This window comes from Aythya ferina, assembly GCF_964211825.1.
Source record: "Aythya ferina genome assembly, chromosome: 9".
Taxonomy (NCBI): Eukaryota; Metazoa; Chordata; class Aves; order Anseriformes; family Anatidae; genus Aythya; species Aythya ferina.
The window spans coordinates 17,194,407-17,213,930 of record NC_140305.1 but is presented as its reverse complement, the minus strand read 5'-3'; the positions used below and the strand labels follow the sequence as shown (position 1 = coordinate 17,213,930).

The 19,524-nt window shown below is 48.1% G+C and overlaps 1 protein-coding gene across 5 annotated transcripts in view; it reads left to right on the top strand.

Moving 5' to 3' along the window:
* The window catches only part of TP63 (tumor protein p63), a 154,824-nt gene that overhangs the window by 38,834 nt on the left and 96,466 nt on the right, over nt 1-19,524 (top strand). Inside the window, exon 2 of one of the 5 annotated variants that reach the window (XM_084528990.1) lies at nt 13,552-14,220. The exons of 2 other annotated variants lie outside the window; for them this stretch is intronic. In XM_084528990.1, the coding sequence (XP_084385116.1) occupies nt 14,159-14,220 (62 nt within the window). In that variant the 5' untranslated portion in view covers nt 13,552-14,158. Of the gene's footprint in view, nt 1-13,551; nt 14,221-19,524 lie in introns of those variants that run through there. 2 more of the 5 variants (XM_084528989.1, XM_084528991.1) reach the window with 2 other exon arrangements.

Genomic DNA, 19,524 nt, shown 5'->3' with positions numbered 1-19,524 from the left:
TGCACTGCTGGGAATTCTTGAGCTGCCTGGGGCACAGTGAGGTGCCTGGTGCTTGCCTTGATGTGGCAGCGCAGGAAAGGCGAGGTGAGGGTGCTGAGGGCTGGAGCAAGAGAGCCTGAGAGCAGGTGCACTGCGGTTAGGGCAGATGACTCCATCCAGTTACTCATCTCAGAGCAGGTCTCCACTTATTCCTCTCTTCTTTTCTGGAAAGTTACTGTAATTCGCTTATTTATGCTACTTTCTGCCCCTGCAGGCAGGATGACTTGTTTACTGCTGTCCAATCACCTGCAAATCACTTGCTTTAGGTCAGCTGCGGCACCCAAGGACAGCCCGAAACTGCTGAACGCCTTCTCCAGCCTGGACTGCACGGTTCCCAGCCACTATGAATGTGCAGGTAGTTCTCCTACAGTTTACTGATGGCCTGGCCTGAGGTGATGCTGGATGCATCGCGAGGGATGGTGCACACCCCGAGCAGAGGATCACACCTCACCCGATGGAGAGGATGGCCGTGCAGTGTTTGCAGGCAGATGTAAGCTCCATCTGGGCGGACTGGCCAAAAGCCAGGCTGGTCTGAGCCGTGTGGCTGGTGCTGGGCATGGCTGAGGATCAGGGTTTATTGGCCTGGGCTTTCAGCCAGGCTCATGTATCTACGTGGCTTTTGGTCCTGAGCTGGATCTGATCTGGTCAGGGTAGACCTCGCTATGTGCCTGCTCAGAAGACAACATTCTTACCCCACAGACACACTGAATCTGTGTCTGTAGAAGCTGGTAATCAATACCATCCAGATTCCTCACCATTAATCTTCATCTAGCATCACACGTCCTGAGGTCAACAGTGTTGAGATCAGACAAAATCAATAAAAATCTACATTGTTAGTGCATCTTCAGTGCAGTGCAGCTGTCCTTGCTATGCAGGGAGCATAACTTAATCTCCCAGCGCAATGGTTTGAATTTATTGCTTGGTGAAGCTCAGTGAATATAGAGTGGTGGGTGGGGAAAATCCTGGCTTTTGATTCAGAATTTGTATTACATCTATGAGTAAAAACATACATCTGATGTGCTGATTCAAAGCGAACAGCTCCCGTTTGGGCTGCATTCTTTCACTGCGCTGCTTTCCTCCTCTCCCTGCGCTTAGATTATTGATCAGGGCAGTTCCAGGTGGATGCAGAAACCAACTGGGTGGAAAAAGGGAGATCAGGAACAGAAATAATATTGAATAAAATTGCACATTTGTGGGAAGAAAAGTAGGTGTTCTTTATCCTGTTATGTAAGAAAAAAAATCATTTCAATTAAGAGATTGTTTCCCTTTTAATTTAGCTCTTGAAAAATGCCACAGTGAATTACTTAATCTCCTTAAACAGATTCCCTAATCGGACTTCTCTGCAGATATTTGCTTGCAGCGTCTATGCCAGCCTCTTAGCACAGGGAAAGTTGCTCACGATGTCAGCTCCCATGCTAAGAGGGATTTCTGAACACCTTTTCCTTAGGCTGCGAGCTTGCTGAGTACTTCCCATGGCATGCAAAATGGGAAAGTGCCAAAAGGGGAAAGATATAGCTGTTGCCTATTAATTAAACTGAAGAGATTATCCCCATAGCGAAAAACTTAAATCGGGGAGAATTTTGTTGTGACTTGAGTAAGGACAAAGTCTCAGCCCAGGTCTAGGTGCCATGTGTCCTATTAATGCTGGTTTTGTGCCTATAGGAGTTCACCTCTGCTTACATTTGAGCTTTGAACTTCAGGCTGTGCTCTCATCCGTGGGCTGTCCTTGTGGGAGCTGGCTCTGGTCACTCCTCTGGTGGCCACTGAATCAAAGTCTAACCCAAACAATCATCTCGGGGTGTGTGTTGGGGGGAAGCCACAGGTTTGCAGGAGATTTGCAGAGATAAATAAGACTGTGGCTTGTCTGAGGCCAAAGGGAACTCAGCATATGGCTGTGGAAAGCTTTGGGAGATCTTTGGAAAGTGCTAAGCTTTGGCCTGCTTCTCCAGGTCAGAGCAACTCCTGTTACTCTGCTGTTGATTCGTTTGTGGGCTGAAGTTGAGCTAGAATTATGGAGCAGGACTTTCTGGCTTTAGTTCTGCAACTAACTTCAAGGAAATCATGGAGAATTATTTCTTTCCATGCCTGGTGTCTCCTGCAGCATTGTTCTCAGTGTGCATGTTATCGCCTTGTGTGATATATAACCAGCTGGGGGCTAGGACGTGCACACACATGGTTCTGTGTACCCACACCGTGATCCCTTGCCCGATGCCAGACATAAATGCTCTGACTCTGGACTCTGTTATATTCTCAGAACCAAACCACTCAGCAAACCTGCCTCGTGATTCCACTCAACCCTGTCATAATGATTTTAGAAGAAAACCACAAGAAACGTGGTGGTTTTGGGTCCTTGTCAAAGCACAGCAGAGCAGTGTTGGTTGGTTGTTTTCTTCTTCTTCTTCTTCTTTTTTTTTTTTTTTTTGTAATTCATTTTGACATTACATTCAGAGTGAAAGTCTGGGCATATACCTAAGCAGACTGAAATGGAAAGAAGGCCTTGCATATGGTTGTGGTGAGAAAACCACGGGATTTCATCTAAAAACTTATTGGGGATGCAGGAGAGAAGATAATTTAAAAGCAAATATGCAAAATCCCACCGTGAAAACTGTGGGCTCTTTTGGGTTATTCTTCCCTTCCTTAGCTCTCTTTCCTCTACAAAGCTTTATTTCCTCGGTACACCAACAAATATAAACATTCAAATTTCAAGTCCTATCAATCCAGTATTTTATTCTCCTGTGTACTTGCTTTGTGCTGTCCCCAGGCATGAGAACAGCCTCTCTGGCACAGCTGAAAAGAAGTCCCCTTCCTCTCCACATCAGGGCACACAGTTGCAGGGTGCTGCTACGGAACAAAATCCTTTTGTGATGAATAATGCCTCTGGAGTTCGCTGGGCAGAGGCTGGGCATCTGGCTTTATTGCTGGTCAAGGGATGGCCTAGGTCAGTGGTGGTGTGGGTAATTATAAAACGCTGGGCAGCTGCCTGGGCAGCCTGTGTAGGCACCTGCACACCCCGTGGCTGTAAGTCTGCTTGCAGCTCTGGACGGGGAGGGAGGAAGTGGCACGGTCAGGCCTCTGTGCCTCTAGGTAGTGGGCAGAGCTGCTGGGAAGGTGTTTGAGGGGCTTCAGAGCCTGCAGCAGCTTTCTCCTCCTGGGCTAACCACCACTTACCTGCCTGGCTGAGAGTGTTAATGCTGTAGCAGGCACCAAGGGGTAGGATGGGGGCCTTGTCTTTAGCTGCTGTTGTTCACAGCGTGACATGTAAAGACAGTGCCACCTTTCCTGGTGATGGCTGGGAGGCTGGTCCGTGAAGCGATACAGCTGAAGCACTGACAGGGACTTGTCCTAGTAGGATGCGTGTGATGTAGGAATGAGCAGTGCACCAAGGAGCCAGGTGGACAGCTAGGTGTGGAACCACCTTCAGCCTCCATAGCAAAAAAAAAAAAATAAAATAAAATAAAAAATAATTAAAAAAAAAAAAATCCCAGAGGTTGTCTGCCTGAGTCCTTTCTGAAATGCTGTAACTGATGATGAGGCTCCAGGGCACGAGCCTTTAGCAGGAGATGAGAATTGTTCTTCCCTGTGCAGAGCTCTTTTGGCACCAGCGACGTCGGGGCTGCAGGCCACCAGCAGGTAGCACTAATGGGGCTCTCTGCGCAAAGGGAGGTTCCCCGTCCTTTCAAGAGATGTGAAAGCTGGTGTAGCAAAGGCCCTCTGGGATTAATAGAAACTGCAGACTTCATCTGCAGAGTGCTGTCCTCTTCCTAAGCACTTAACACGAGTGCAAAGGGTCCCGATGAAGCCAACCTCGTACACCATAGACTGAGCTCTCTTAGGTCTCTTTAACGGTAGGAGTTGTGAAATGTTTGTTGCACGTATAATTAGGGAGAACAGATGGCTAGAGCTTAGTTATAATTAAAGTCTAATGCACAGTAAAATAACCCAATGCAGCCAGTGATTCAGCAGCAACCAAATAATTTTAATTCTTTCTTTGCTGGGCTTAAGCTTCAATTGTAGGAATTGGGACTTCAGGGAAAGTCTGTTGCATCACTTCTTACGTAGGGACGTGGCTCTGTATTAAAGGACTGTGGGGAAATTTTTGATTGCTATGTATTAAGTTATATTGTGTGGTCTTGTTTACATTAGTTACTTGAAATCGTATGTGAAAAAGGCACATGAACTGTTTTAACAGCACAGGATCTGCATGTTGCAATCTGTAGCAGCAAAGGCTTTTAAAGCCTGTCTGCTTAATAATTGATTGTTAATGCTTTAGGATAAGTTATTTAGAAAGAGCCATTAATTATGTGTTCTTAGGAATACATTTTATTTACAAAGCTGCTTTAAATGGCATTATCGGTAATAATAATTTAATGTATATTTAACACCGCTTTCAAGCACGGGTCATTAGACATCTCATGGCAGCAGACTGGAAGCAAGTGGAAAAGCTGCTCATTTCCTGGGAGACAGGGCTAGGAGCTGGGGCCAGACAAAGAAATACGGAGAGACATTACTGTGAGCAGTGCAGGCCTGGGCTTTTGTAGACTGGAAGTGATTTTTATGTATTTATATATATTTAGGGCAGAGGGAAGGCTGTAATGCAACCTGCCAAGTGTACCAGAGGCCAGCTCTTCCACAAGGAGAACAAATGCACTTCTTAGTCTCCGGGAAAGGTCCAGAGGAGATGAGAAAACGCTGTTATGAGCAAGCTGTCTTAATTTTCCCTTCCCCGTTTTCTCAGGTGATTTAAAACATTCAGCTGCATTTACCTGGGATATTGGGACGTTCATGAACAGATCAGCCACGTGTCCTCTCCTTCGCTTCCAGCAGACTGGCGAGGGCTGAGCGGAGCAGCAGGTTTCCTCAAAGCTGAGATCAGCCCAGGGTGGCCCTGTCCCAGGAGGACCTGGGTGGCACCTCTTGTGTAGCCAGGGTGAAGGGAGCCCCAATTACCTGCTGTTTTCTGGGGATTACTGGCACGCAGCCGGTAACTGCTCGGTGGCTGTGTGACAGCGTGCCACGTGCACGGCATAATTCTCCTGTCTGCTGAGTTCAGTTGTCTCTCCACTTCTGTCTCAAGCTGCCGTGGATTTGGGCGTGGGAGCTGTGTGTGTGGGAGGTGGGCTCCACAGGGCTTGCAAAAGCTGCTGCAGAGCAAATGCAGACTCCGCAGGCTGCCTGGGAATCCTCCAGCAGGAGGCTGGTGGCATTAAGGTTTTCTGCTGTTGCCTGAGTGACTTGTACCGTGCTTCAATACCCTACCCTTGGGAAGGGTTACTTAAAAAATCAGGAATGCTCCCCAACTCGTGCCCAAATATGGGCCTGGGGGTTAATATAAGAACTTTGGTCTTATACTATTTTATATTATTATTACATATTGTATTATATATATAACATATATAATATAAGTTACAATAACATAAGAACCTTGTTCTCCAGAGTCAGTACATCCCTGCAAGGCAGAGCTGAACTCTACTATTGTACCCATGGAGATGACAGGCTCTAAGCAGCCCCTGGAAAAGGCTATGGAAAGGCAGGGGCTGGAGAGGTAATGTGAAGGGCTGGATTTGGCTTGCTCAGCCTTCTTAGGTGCTGTAAGAGGATGGGGAATGGGACACCCAGGTTAGCATTGCTAAGACTTATGCTCACAGGACTCTACAGGAAAACTGGAAGGCAGGGAGGGAAAAGAAAAGGGGGAAAAAAAGAAAAAAAAAATAAAAGGAAAGGAAAAAAAGTATCCCACATGTCCATTGTCCCAAATGGACTGTTTCTGACCTGCTGCCCCACAAGCCAGAAGCAGCAGCAAGACCTCACAGAGGGTCCCCAGGGCTCCTGGGAGTGGGCCCCTTGGACTTGGACAGCAGCACAGGGGCACTGCTGAGCCCACTCCCCTCCAAGGCATTGTGCTGCTGAATGCATCGCATTGCCAGCAACGTGAGGAGGTCATTTTTTGCAAGGAGCTGTTGCAAATCTTGAGGTCTCTTCCAACCTAGAAAATTCTGTGATTCTGTGAAAGAGTCAGTGAGTCTGCATGCTACACCTCTTGCCCTGAAGATTTGATCCCCGAGGAGGAGGGTTTCTAAAGTGTAGGATTGCCTGTGTGGTAGGGCCCCGCTGTTGGGCTGGGTGAGGACCTCAAGCAGCATCACCCCGCCAGCCCGGTGCTTCTGGCAGGTCTGCTTCCTAGCAAAGAGCAGCACCGGCTTACCCCGTCCTGCGGCAGTGGGGCAATTTGCCCTGATTTGAAAAGCCAGAGGCTGGGCTGAGAGCTTGGGGTAGAGGATTAATCCTTTGCCTGCTTCAAGGCTGCAATGTATGAGGTGTTTAGGCTGGGTCACAGCAGAAATTAATCTTTGCTTTGGGGGAAAAAAAAAAAAAAAAAAGTGAGGTGCAGAGTTTTGATTATATCACATTAGGGTTGTGTTTTTTTTTTTTTTTTTTTTTTTTTTTTTTTTTTTTTTTTTTTCCCAAGGCTGCTTATATGGGCTATTAACATCAAAGTGCAAGGATGGGGGGAATGTAAGAGACTTACCTTAGGTCATTATCTTCTCCATAAAGACATGAAACACTGGCTCTTCAGCTTTCTTGATCTTTGCTCCAAGAGGGGGAAAAAAAGTTTTTTTTTAACTCTCACGTTACTCAAGCCACGCCAAACCCTCACTTCACTGGCTGTATGCTTCACTGTCACTGATTAAGTGGATTTTGCTCTTCATCTTGAGAGTGGACTGCCCAGCAGAGCTGAGCTTGCCCTCTCTTTACTGTTTTGCAAGCTGTAAGCCTTGGAAAGGTCCCAGTGTCCCTACAAGCAGTGTTGTCAGGCTGCATCCCCAGCACAGTCAGGAGGGCAAATCCTACCTGTGTGAAAACACCCACGTTCATGGTAATCCTGGTGAGCTGGCTACTGCCGGCTGGGGAAGTGTGGAAGTGCAGGCTTCAGCAGAGGATGTGCAGGTTTGCAACCAGGGCTTCCATTGCTGGTTAACGCTTTGGGTGTTTTTGTTTTAATTGCTACTGGTTCTTGAACTGACTTTAATCCCATTAGTTTGGGTATGCCTGCAGGAGCTGCGCTCACACCTTGGATTGCAATATCCTTAATGCTGGGAACAAGAGTCCTGCCAGCCAAGCAATGAGTTTTTGGTGTATCCTGTTTGGAAATTAGAAAATCTATTGAGAGCTATGCTTCTGCATGGAGGTTTTATTTTCTGAAGTTGCCAAAAAGGCAGAGAAGTTTCTGCTTGTGTGCAGATTATGCGGAGATAAGGAAACACCAGGGGACAATAGCAGCAATAATGAGACATTGTGAAGATTTAGCTCAGCTCTGACTCACAAGGAAAAAGTTAGAGGGAGTGAAAGACAAGTGATACAGCAATATTCAGTCCACAGCAGTTTTGTTTCCTGCATTGAGGCTGACAGCAAATGCCATCCTTGCTAGTGAGTTTCTCTGCATGAATCTCTCCGTACAGACAGCATGCTGAAAGCTTTCACCTTGCTTCACATAGAACAAATTTCTTCTTTGATTAACTCTGGTCTGGTGCTGCTGGCCGTCACTAGGACTTCAGAAACAGAAACAGCCTTGATACCTTTTCACCAGCCTCTATGGCTTCTGATGGTGAAAGCTTGGAGATTGGAGCAGAGGGCATGAGAAAACCTGGAACGTGTCTGGGGCGAGAGGCTGAGGGTGAGCCTGTGCTAGCAAAGTGAAAGATGAGAGCAGGGAGCTGCCCATCCTGCCCCGCTCTGCCGCCCACCCCGCTGCACGGTGCTGCAGCAGAGCCGGACGATGCAGCCGCCGGGGTTTCTGTCCCCAACCTGGGCTCAACCCCGCGGGCGCGATGACGCCGTGTGTATTTGCGGCGCAGTTTTGGCCAGAATGCCAGACATGTCGCGTGGCAGCTGTATGGGGAGGCCAAGCCTTCCACCTACACAGCCACTGCCACCGCTTTGATATGCAATCCAGACCCCACGGCAGGGTGTTGCCACCTGTCCCAGCCTCCAGCCCAGCTTTAGCCCAGGCTGGGGCCCCGCTGTGTCTCGGGGACGCCTCGAGATGGTGGCGCAGCTGCGGGGACGTCAGGGAGGGAAATTCCCTCTGCCCAGCAGCTCTGTCTCTCCCTCTCCGCCTTTAGCGATGGGAGTTTCCCATAAGAGGTGCACAGTGTCCTGCCGGATCTTGGGGACAGGGCAGGGACCAAAGCACTAATGGGAAGCTGGCTGGAGTCTGGAGGACAGGAGTCTGCTTTTTGGTTTTGTTTCTGGTTTATCTTTGTCCCACTTTCTTCCCAATACCATAGGGACTGGCACAATAGGGGGATGGACAAACTGGAGCAGCAGTTGCAGTTTGGAGTGGTGGTGTCCTGGTGTTGGTCTCTGAGCTTGGCTCCTTCTGCTCCCTCTCAATGGGGAGAAGAGCCCTGGTGTATAGGAAGAGCCAAGAGAAACCCCTCTGGTGTTCATATCTGTTCTTCACTGATAGCACTACCCTTACAGTTGGGCTTTTCTTTGACTCTCTCAACAGTGAGAAAACTGAAACCGCAGTTTCCAAAACGCACGTCCAACTTCAAGCCTGCTTTCATGTTGTCTCTCCTTCCTGTGAGGGGGGATCGGTGATTTTTTAGCACAGAGCTGAGATACAAACGCAGGTGTGTTAGAAGTGGTGCCAGCCTCAGGCAGGTTGTTTGGCTGGAGTAATCCCAAGGAATCCGTGGAGGCCAGCACAGGTGGGATGCCCACAGCACGGTCCCATTTCACCTGCTGAGATGGGTGCTCTGCGCTTGCTTCTGGTACCAGTCCCTGGGACCTGGGAGATTGTAAAGACTGGAGTGAACAAGGCAAGCCTCTAAATCCCCCACTGGATTTAGAAGTCTCCAAAAACACGCAGGACACCTAGAGGAGAGTATAAAGCACTTGGGTAGAAGCAAGCTGTGGGGTTGGAGTAGAAAAGAAGGCAATGAGAAGCTCCTGTCAAAGCCGTTGTGGATCACTTAAAGGTCTTAATAGTTTCAAGGTTGCTCAGACAGGGGTAAGTCCTGATGGACAGACAGACCACAAAGTAAGTGGTGATGTGGGGGCAGAACGTGCAGGACTTTTCATCCTTAGGTTAGCCACATTCCTGCAGTCCCTGTCACCTGAGTCCCTGCTGGGACAGGGTCCTGGGGACAAAGTTGGTTTGTGCCTCATTTGCTGTTCCCTCAGACAGCAGCAGCAGCCTATACTGTTTACTGCAGGTGGATGGTGCTCTGACAATACGGATGTGACAGACAAGCCACCAACAGCAACCAGACAGCTCTGAAAGTAGTTCTGGTTGCTCTGCGAGGAGGCTTTGAATGCTGCTCCCCCTCGTTTCCTTCTAGCCCTTGGTAGCAGCTGGCAGCCAACACGAGCATAGTGCAGAGCTCCAGTGCCCAGGAACTGGACAGAATGTGGTGGGGGAAAGTTTTTTGTAAAACTGCAGGTTTTTCTGCAGTTTGTTGTTGTCTGAGTCCCTGTCTCAGTTTGGGGATGACAGGGGTAAAGGTTTGTATAATGTCTGGCATTTCTGGAGCAGTGGGACAAGTGATCACTGTCAGCTGGAGGGAAAATACGAAAATCTATGGAAGCTTCTCCCATCATTGTGGCATTTGGGTAGATCCTCTGAAGTCTGTGAGGGCCGTATTTGTTACCTCTTTCCTTTTGCTGGAGTTAGTGATAAAGTGTATTTCCCCTGCTTCATTCTGTTTGTGAAATTCTGAACATCTTAATATCTTTGAAACCTTCACATATTAGTAAAATGTAGTTGAAACTGGAAAATGTGCTCAAAGGGGGTATTAATACTTCGTGACCTCTTCCGCATTGGATAGACAAGATAAAGACTTTTTATTGCTCGGAGCAAAGAGGAATTATTTCCCTCTCCAAATTTTTCTAACAAAAATAAATATAAATCCCCAAATATCCCACAGATAAACTTCTTGCTTTTGAAATAAATTAATTTTAACTTTAAAAAAAAAAAAAAGGAAAGAAAAGAAAAAAAAAAAAAAGAAAAAAGGAAGACCACAACCACTCCCCTGGAAATCCCATGCTGCGAATGAAATGTTTCATCCCCTAGTGCAGGGGGTGGGGTTGATTCCAGGCAAATCCTGCAGCCCGCAGTTGCAAAAGTGGCTGGGAGCAAAGCTGGCATCTCCCCTTCCTGCCTTCCTTAGCTCCACGCCGTTCAGATATCCCCAGGCCCACGGATCAGGACTGGAGCCAGGGAGGTGTCAGGGAGCTGTTTCTCTGCACTTCACCCTAGCTCAGGACAGGGGCTGGCATGCATCCTGGCACTGGGTTTGGCTGATGGTGGGGTGACCACCATAAGTCCGTAGGAGTCCCTTTGCTAAAACATTCTCTTGCTCATCTCAGCGAGAAGCTGAAGAGGAGAGGGTGGGTACACGGAAGGGTAACGGGAGAGTAGTGCACAGCTGTTTCTCTGCCCGTTCTTCCCCAGACGTGGAAGCAGTGGCGGCGGAGCAATGCCCCGCATTCTTGCCCACCTACACACATGCTTCCTCCGCATATCCCCACGCCGCCTGCTTACCGCAGGCACTGGAGGCTGGGCTGTAAATCCGCTCGCCAGACAGATCCCTGACACCCTGGCTTCCACCCTCCTCCTGCAGGCCACGTGCCTGCTGCTGGTACATTAGCATCACCCTTGAACCAGCCTGGAGACATCTTAGGAAGAGCAGGGAACGCCAGAGTTATCACAAACCCCTTTTCCTCATGAGCTGACCACCTTTGAGGTCTGCTCCTGCAAGAACTCCATCTCCCAGTGAGTTTTCTCCAAGGCGGTGAGAATGGGGTTGGCCAAATACCACTGAGCCCTGCGAGCCTCCCAGCTATGCACGGGGCACTGGCAATACACACATGCACACACCCTGTGGCTTGTGTTTCCACTGCGGGCTGTGCTATGCAAGGAGCGCCCTGCAGCTGAGAGGAGTTCAGCGTGGTTTGACTGCAAAGGCTGCTATCTCTGCCCAAATTCATCCCAAATCGCTCTTCATTGGGAACCCACAGCTCAGCACTGGCTGTGACCAAGGGGAAAATGGGAAGCTGGGGCTGGGGGAGGGGGATGAGGGTGCTCTTGCAGGTAGTTTTTGGCTCACACAGCTCCATTTTTGCAGCTGGGAGAAGCAGAAGGTGGACATTCTCAGCCATTTCAAAACACAGCCAAATCTCTGTGGGAGGCTGAAAACGTCCAGCTTTCTGGGAAAGGTGGCCCGATGCTGTGCGCGCTGCCAAAATGAGCCAAACTGGGAACCATTTGCATTTGCCCAACCCCAGGCATGAGGGCTGGTGAGGACTTTGGGCAGTTGGTAGCCTCTTTTGAAGTCCGTATGGAAATGTCCTTGCTAGACACCCCCTCCCACTGGTGCCTTGCAAGTAAGAAGAGAGCCCTGCTCCAAGCTACTACTACTCATTACAATTATGCGGTGCTGCTTTTTTTTTTTTTTTTTTTTTTTTTTTTTAAGTTAATTGTGGTTTTTCAGGAGAAGATATTCTTTTGGTGTGAATTACAAGCTGGAGACTAACTGCCTCTGCTTGACTGGGATGCTGCTAGACATGTTCGGCACTGGAAGCAGGAATCACAGGCTCGGTAGTTTGGGCTGTAACAAACCTGTGCTTAATGGGTCCGAGGAAGCAAAGGGCACATGGAAGGGCATGCTGATGTTGGATATGTCTGGTGAATTTCCTTCAGACATTGCTGATTTGGGCTTTTTAGACCTTTGCTGCTGTGCAGAGTTAATGTAGCGGAAGAGCCAGGGTCAGGTTCATCTTCATCAGCAGAGGCAGCCCAGCAGCACCAGTTCCAGGAGCTGCCCGTGCACTTCACAGGGCCCTTGGGACGAGCGATGTGACCACATGGCGTGCTCTGGGCACATGCCAGGTGAGGAGACTGGCCAAGACCAGAAGGGCAGGTCTGAATCTCTGGGGGGGAGCTGTGCAGCCTTCCCCTGCTTCCACCGTGCTGGTCCTGGCACCCGGATCGTGCTGGGAACGGCACTTCTCCAGCTCCCATGGAGAAACGGGTGGAACAGGAGTCCTCAAGAACCACCGTTTTCATGCAGCATTTCCTTTTCATGAGACTTTTGCCTTCTAGGCTGAAATCGAGCAGGAAATGCCAACTCTTTCAGAATCAGTGCACTCATGATGGCTTGCATAAAACCACTTGTGTGGAGCTAGACCCCAGAGGGCCATGCTAGAAGAAATCCAACAGGCTTCTGGTCTGTCCATGGGCACAACCATGGGGTCTCAGTGATGCTCCCACATGGGTTGTAGTAAGGGCCTGAGCCCAGCCTGCTGCCTCCCAGCCAGGCTGATTATCCATACACATCCCTGGGAGTGCAGATTGAAGCTGAGTCCTAGAGCCAGGGGAACATGGACCCAAGATTTGCCTGCTCTGTGTGCTTATTCCGGGTCAGGCAGAAGCAGCATCCAGCAGCAAGGAAATCCTTAACTTCCGTTAATAAACACAGCCTTCATCTCCAGCCTCTCTGCCTTGGCAAGTGCCACTTGTCATAATGAAAGTTGCTCGGACTTGGGCAGGGATCAGCCCTGCGAGTTTACGGGATTCACAATTCACAGATGTTAGGAGCTATCAGGCTGAGTGTGGGTGGAGAATGTCAAGTCCGAAATAGCTCCCTGCCACCCTGGCACAGGCAGCAAAGAAAATGTTTCCACATGACATTCTTCGAACCAAAATTTCCTACGAGGAAAGAGCACAAGGGGAAAAATACAAGGCAATCACTGCCCTCTCAGAGGGCTTCTGACTTTTGCTCGGGAGGTTGGCATTTGTGCTGACATCAGCACAAAAGATGCACAGTAGGTGAGCTATCGGGCAGCACCCTCCCCTCTCCCCACGCACAAACATACGTGTCTGCTTAAAGACGTGGCCCCGTTGGTGCATAGATATATGCGTGCTATTTTTTCCTGCTGGAATCCATTTTAATTTAGCTCCTGATTCATATTTCATTCATTCTCCAAAACCACAAAACCAGGATAGGTTTACAGCCTGTACTATTTGGACGAGCTGTGGAGGGGGAAAAACAGGGGAATAAAGCAGGTTGCTTTCCTGAATGATTATCTGTGTCATTACAGAAAAAATAAATAAAAAATGGTGGGGGGAATTAAAGATTCCCTTCTTTACTTGTAGTTTTCTTCAGGAAGATCTGATTTTCCTTTCACCTTTGGTAGTCTGGTTTAGTGGACTTAATTTTGCTCATGTTTCTTTAGGCTTCAGTGGCTTGAAAAAGACACCATGCTTATTTTCTTTATTTCTTGCTTCTCAGGATCTTTGAAAGTATTGTAATTTTTCATGTGAAAAACATTTATATTATTTTAAGAACACTAACACAAATACCTCAGCTCTCAGTGAAAAGATGCAGAGCAAAACATTACCAATTACATCAGATGTTTGAGGGATAGGGGAGGCAGGAAGGGGAGGAAGAAGAGCAAAAGTTCAGAGTTAAATTTAAATGAGGAATTTCCCCATATTTTGTCATTCAGCTTTTGAAACTATGACCACAACAGACAGTTTGAACTGTGACAAGAGAGAGACTGAAAAAGAAAATTTCCCCAGGCAGCGTTACGCAGGTATTAGCCACAGAGCTGACCAGGAAAGCTTTTAAAGCACGACAAAATCCGGTGCGGGTGCTGCACCCAGCAGAGGAAACTCCGGCCATCTGGAGAGGAGGATGACCATCGGCCACAGAAGTTTGCAAAATCGCAAGAGCTGCCAAAATTAAACCGTGAAGTCAGGCAGGAAGGCGACCAATGACCGGCGAGATCAGAAGTTCAGAGATGCCCCAGATGAGCTCCCAACAACAAGTGTGGCCGACGTACTCCCAAGTTTATTAAGGATGTTGAGAGGAGGGGAAAATATCCCCGCAGAAGATGCCCAGCTGGCGAGGAGGGACTGGTGGTGATGCTCGGGTCACTTGATGAATCCCATTGGCCACGTCCCCGGGAGATCCCACCCATCTGCAAGTGCAAAATAAATCTCTAAAGTTGTATCTCGTGTACCACTTGACCTTATTGCTTTTAGCCGGCTGACTTTATATCTATTTATTTATTTTTTTTTTTTGGTTCGGACCCTAAGAGGGGCTGGAAGGAAATGAATTTTGAAGCGGCACCTTTCACCACCCTGCAGTACTACCCCGATCCCTGCATCCAGCGGTGAGTCCCTGAGCATGACGTAACCCCCTCCTATCGCAGGTTTGATCTCGGTGTCTTGTGTAATTGTTAACTTTCCTGCTATCGTCCGGCGGCAGCTGGGCTGCACGCGGAAAAAATGTGCTGCTCTCTTCATGCTCAGTGGAGCTTATTATTATTTTTGGCTTTCTAACAGGTTACTGTTTAATTATAGGCATCCGCTTAAGATATCAGCCTTTTCCTCTCTGGCGTTAGAGGAAAAAATATATGATAAATAACGTGAAAGCTGATAGTATCTTTTCCCTGTATTTTCGAGGTGAAGGTTACTCAGTGCTTTGCGACATGCAGGAGTTGCTTTTGCTTTCTATAGTGTGTTTATTTGTTTCTTTAAATGAAAAGCTCATGGAAAAAATATAAGCTTAATTATTAAGCTCTGAGATTTGGGAATTTAAAGGATAAATAAATCATTTAAAAGATGCAGAGAAGAAAAAACATTTCCTAAGAGAAAGCGCTTCTCAAAGAATATTTTTTCACTCTGTTTAACAGCCAATATAGAGCCTGACAACCACTCTTATTTTAGCTTTGTTGTTAAGCTGTGTTTTATAACTTTCCAGCAGATAAAAGAGCATGTCCGCATGAGGTATCACCATATCACATTGTCGGTTTGTTTGTTTCTCCCAATAGGAGCTACTATATTTAAGCATGTAAATGACATGTAGATGGTATTTTTCCAGTCGTAAAGTTCAGAGAGGTGAAATCCTCCGAGTGCAGTCGCTTGTCAAGCTGCTTTAAGGCTACTTTCTGGCTGTGCTTTGCAAAAGCCCTGCCTGGGGTCTCACCACAGCATTCAATCCACAGAAGGGTTAACTGTTAACTCATCCTCTGCACCGTGCATGTGTTGCATAGCCGTCTGCTGAAGAGAGGGCTCGGCCACTCTGATCTCTACTTTTTTTTTTCCTCCCCTGCTATTATGACTTGTCGCAGTGTTGTTGTTTTTCCCCCTTAACGTGCAGGCGCTCGGTGCCACCCTGCTCGGCGCTCCTCGGGGCCGGTGGCGGGGAAGGAGAGGAGGGGAGCTGGGACATAGCACGCGGTCCTTGGCTGTGCTGCCGCAGTGGAGGAATGTGGAACGGGGCCGGGGGTATTGGTTTCCCCGGCGAGACCTTCCACAACACGAACACGGGGCTGCGAGGCCATGCACTGCTCTCCCAAACCCACCCGGGAGCTGCATGTGGCCAGGAGGAGAGCAATGCTGGAGCAGCGCCCATCCAGGAGGGCAGATTGGGGATTGGAGCAGTGGGGTCTTTTATATATTATTTAAACACTGGAAAGCTCAGAGATGCACTAGCAAGGGTACCTGAGCTCTGGGACAGCTTTCCAGATGCTCTGAACTCCATCCCATCCATCCCATCCTGTGTCAAAGAATGGGTTTGTAGAATTGGCATTGCGGCTCAGGCAAAAATCCCATCGGGAGCAGGAATTAAAGAATAAAATTCCCTTGGCTGTCCTTTATAGAACTATTGGAATGGGTTTTTCTCACCTTTCAGTCTGTATCCTCCAGCAAATCAGGCCTTTCTCTAGAAATGCAGCTCCTTAGCAGCATGAGGGGTTTCTGTGAGTGACCATTGTGCTGTGGGAAGCCTCGGGACAGCTTGGGACAGATAAAGTTTGTGACACCCCTCAGTCATAAAACCTGATCAAGATCTGGCTTAGAGTAACAACATGTCTCAGCTGTTATGCATGTCTGTTTTCATGAACTGAGAGTGGCATTTATCCAGATATTAGCGGCCATGCTCTGCGTGGTCAAAATCAGCTGGAAGTTGCTCCCTGAAATAATTTTCTCGGTGTGAGGACATTCACACTTTGTGCTTTAAGCTCTGTCAGTTGGATATCTTTCATGATACGCTGGGTGACATTCTTCTGACTGATTTAACAAAATTAAACAGTTTCATAATTGCATTTATTTTACAGTTTGAAACATTTTTGCTTTGATGTGGTCAAAGTGCTTTATTTAGCTAATACTGATGTGCTTCTTTGCAATTCTGGCTGCATGAATATATCTTTCCTTAAAATTATATGTAATAACAACACAAACAGCAAACCTATAACACTGAGCTGAGGCGTGCTGGCAAAATAGCAGTTGTGAGAAGTGTTTGAAACCCTGTTAAAAAGGGAGGAAGGGTGGTCGTGCTGACATCCCTGTAGGTCTGTGCCCTGTTCCTGTCCGACCCTGCTGGTTGCATGGGCTTCCTTCCATGGTGGAGGTGGCTCTGGGTTATGTGTCCCAGGCTGACTCCTCCAGCAGCCATGGGACGGGGTGGAGGGGAAAGAAGTGTGACTTAGACTTATCCCCTACCATTGCTTCGTCTATGAACCCCTTCACTTTGGGGGTGTTTGGCAGGCAGATGGGTTGGGAGCCAGCTGAAACATTTCCTTTGTCAAGAGATGAACCCAGTTCACGTTCAGAAGGGTTCACTGATGTGGCATTATAATGCTCACATGCTTACTGCCTGTTGTTTCACCGCACTGCATCCAAGAAGTGCAGTAATGCAGTGCCATAGATGAGAAAAAGGATTGGGTGCCTGGACTGGCAGCACTGACCCTTAGGGTTTAGGCAACCCCAGTCCCACTCTCAGCAGTTTCTGCCCCCTCTCTCTCTCTAGGCTATTTATTTCTTTGCAAATGTTTATCAAAACAAAAACATTCCCTGCATCACGCAAAATGACAGACAGCTTGACTGGGACATGGGACAAGCAATCTCCTCCTGTATGCGCCCCGCTGGGGTTTGGTGCTGGAGCTGCACCCAGGGAGCACAGGGGTATGGGGCACCGAAAGGACGTACAACCCCGTGCAGAAATGAGGGATGCAGACACAGCACGTGGCTGCCTGGGGTGAGCTTGGAAAGGTACATCCAGACTCAGCTCTGCCTTTAAGCAGAAAGATCTACAAGATGCTAAAACTGAGCAGCAAGAGAATCAGACAAAAACCTCAAAGTTTTTCTGCTTGTTTCCCTTATAAAGGGATTGACATGAAATGCCTGAAATCGGTGATAGAGCAGGCTCAGTGCTCTGACTCCTGACCCTGGGAAGGAGATGCTGTAAGGACAGAGGCACCTGTACTGAAGCCTGACCCCATGAATTGTTGTTTGGATAGTAACGTGGGAGCCAAAGCTCATCCTTTGCTGCAGAAAACCCAGGCTAGCTCTGAGTCATAAAACAACTGATGTGAAACGGGCGGGATTTCCACCTTCCAAGAAGTGCCCACCTAGCTGCAGTTGAAAGACGCTAATGCAAGAAGACGGCACTGTAATTATGATCAAAGTCCAGCTGTTGAGAGCTGTGTAATTAGTTTCGCTCTCCAAAGCTGATTTTTTTTTTTCTTTTCTTTCCTTTTTTTTTCTTTTCTTTTTTTTTTTTTCCTTCCAGCTAATGCCTGGTTGGGGGAGTGATGTTTACAGATAAGTTACTTGTGTTCTTGGAAATAATGGTCATTAGGCTGTGCTTTGCCCAGGAGCCCCCTCCTTTTGGGGCTGTGGGGAATGCATCTGCTCGTGCTCTGCACGGGGTCCTGCCTGCCCTGCTCGCCCCCTCCCCGCGCCCAGGCTAATTTCGGGTTGCCAGTGTTTTGAAGGCATTTGCTGTGGCTCGCTCCTCCCTTCTGAATGAAAGGCCCCTTGCACTAACTGCTCTTTCCTCTTTCATTTCTGGTTTTGTGTTCTCAGCGCAATGTGAGCCCATCCTCCCAAATCTCACTAATAACAGGGCCATGCGGGAAACTGGATGTCTGAGGCATGGCTCTGGGTTTTGGCTGAGGAATTGCTAAGAATAAATAAATAAATCAAAAAGAACACAACAATCAAGCAAAGGAGAAAACAAGCAACTGATTATGTAGAAAATCTGGTAGAAGAGAATGAGGGAAACTGTCAGAAATTAGTTGGGCACGGAAGGAAGTGAAGGGCACAGCAGCATTGTCTGCTGGGTGCTGTATCCAGACAGATTTTGGTGAGCAGGGCCAGAACTCCTGGGTTCAAAAGGGATCTTTCATCAGGAGCCTTGCACGTGTCACTTCACCTTTCTTCTTCAGTTCCCACACCTATCAGACAGGGCTGGCAAACAGATGTCAATTATCAGATAGGAGCCTCGCCAATGTTAAAGCTTGCAATGCAGCATAAATGTGAAAAACTCTCTACTTCTCATCAGTGCTGATAGGCAATGCTCTCATGTCATTAATGATTAGTAATTAAACAGCAGGTTTCCTCCCTTTGGGTTGGAAGGGGGCACGCTCAAGCAATACCAGCAAGCTGCCCCTCCTGATCCCAGGCAGCGGTGAGCAGCTGCGTCCCTTCACAGCCGTGAATCAGTGCTGGTGTCAGCAGCAATCCTTTCCTTTGGGTATTAGCTGGGGTTACTGGGGCAGAGAGGTGTTTAAGCTGTAACAGGTTAATATCTTGCAGGAGGGGTTCATCTTGTATGCAGAGCTCCGCAGAGTGCTTGCATTTAGGTAACCAAGTGCTTTTCCTCTTTCCTCTTACTGTGTGGTGCTGAATAAAATAACCTAATTCCAGTCATGACAGGGCTGACAAGTCTAATCTGCTGTCACCTTTGCGATGGGAGCCCGGATTTGCCATACTAGCAGAGAGGCCTGAAGCCACGTGGCTTTGCATAGGTCTTTTTGCAGAAACAGCCAGCGGTGCAGCAGGTACTTTCCATAGACACAGAGAGGGGCCAGAAATGGTCCTGAGCAGCTCGTGGTGTGTTCGGCATGGTCGGTGACTTCTGGAGGAGCAGGGTTGGCTCTGTACAGGAGGGAAAAGCGGAGGGGAGCTGGGGAGAGGCTTTTTTCTTGGCCTTGGTACGCTCTCCTGTGTGCAGGAGGTGGTGGTCACCTTCATGGCTGTGCTCTCACCCCTGGTAGAAATCCTAAGGGGGTTCCCTGGCTGGAGCAGGGGTGCAAGAGGGGACAGCATGTGGTGTGCAGATTTACAAAACACGGCTCAAGGGCAGCATGTTAACTTAATTTCTCTTAAGTTCTCTCTTCCAGCAAAGCCCTTGCAGTCTGCTTTTCCCTGACTGCCCTCCTCTATTTAGTTCCGACCAGACCTCTTTGCTCTGTGTCAGAGAAACCACGTTGTGCTGAAGCTGTCACAGCCCCTTCCCAGTCAGTGCCAGAGACATAACTTTTCTCTTTTCCTCTTCAAAGCAGTACAGGCTCTTCAGAGTGTCAACAAAATATATAAATATATATAAATATATATATATATATATATATATATATATATATATATTTGTCTGCTTGGAGGTCCTTTTAGTGCTGCTTAAAGGATTAAGG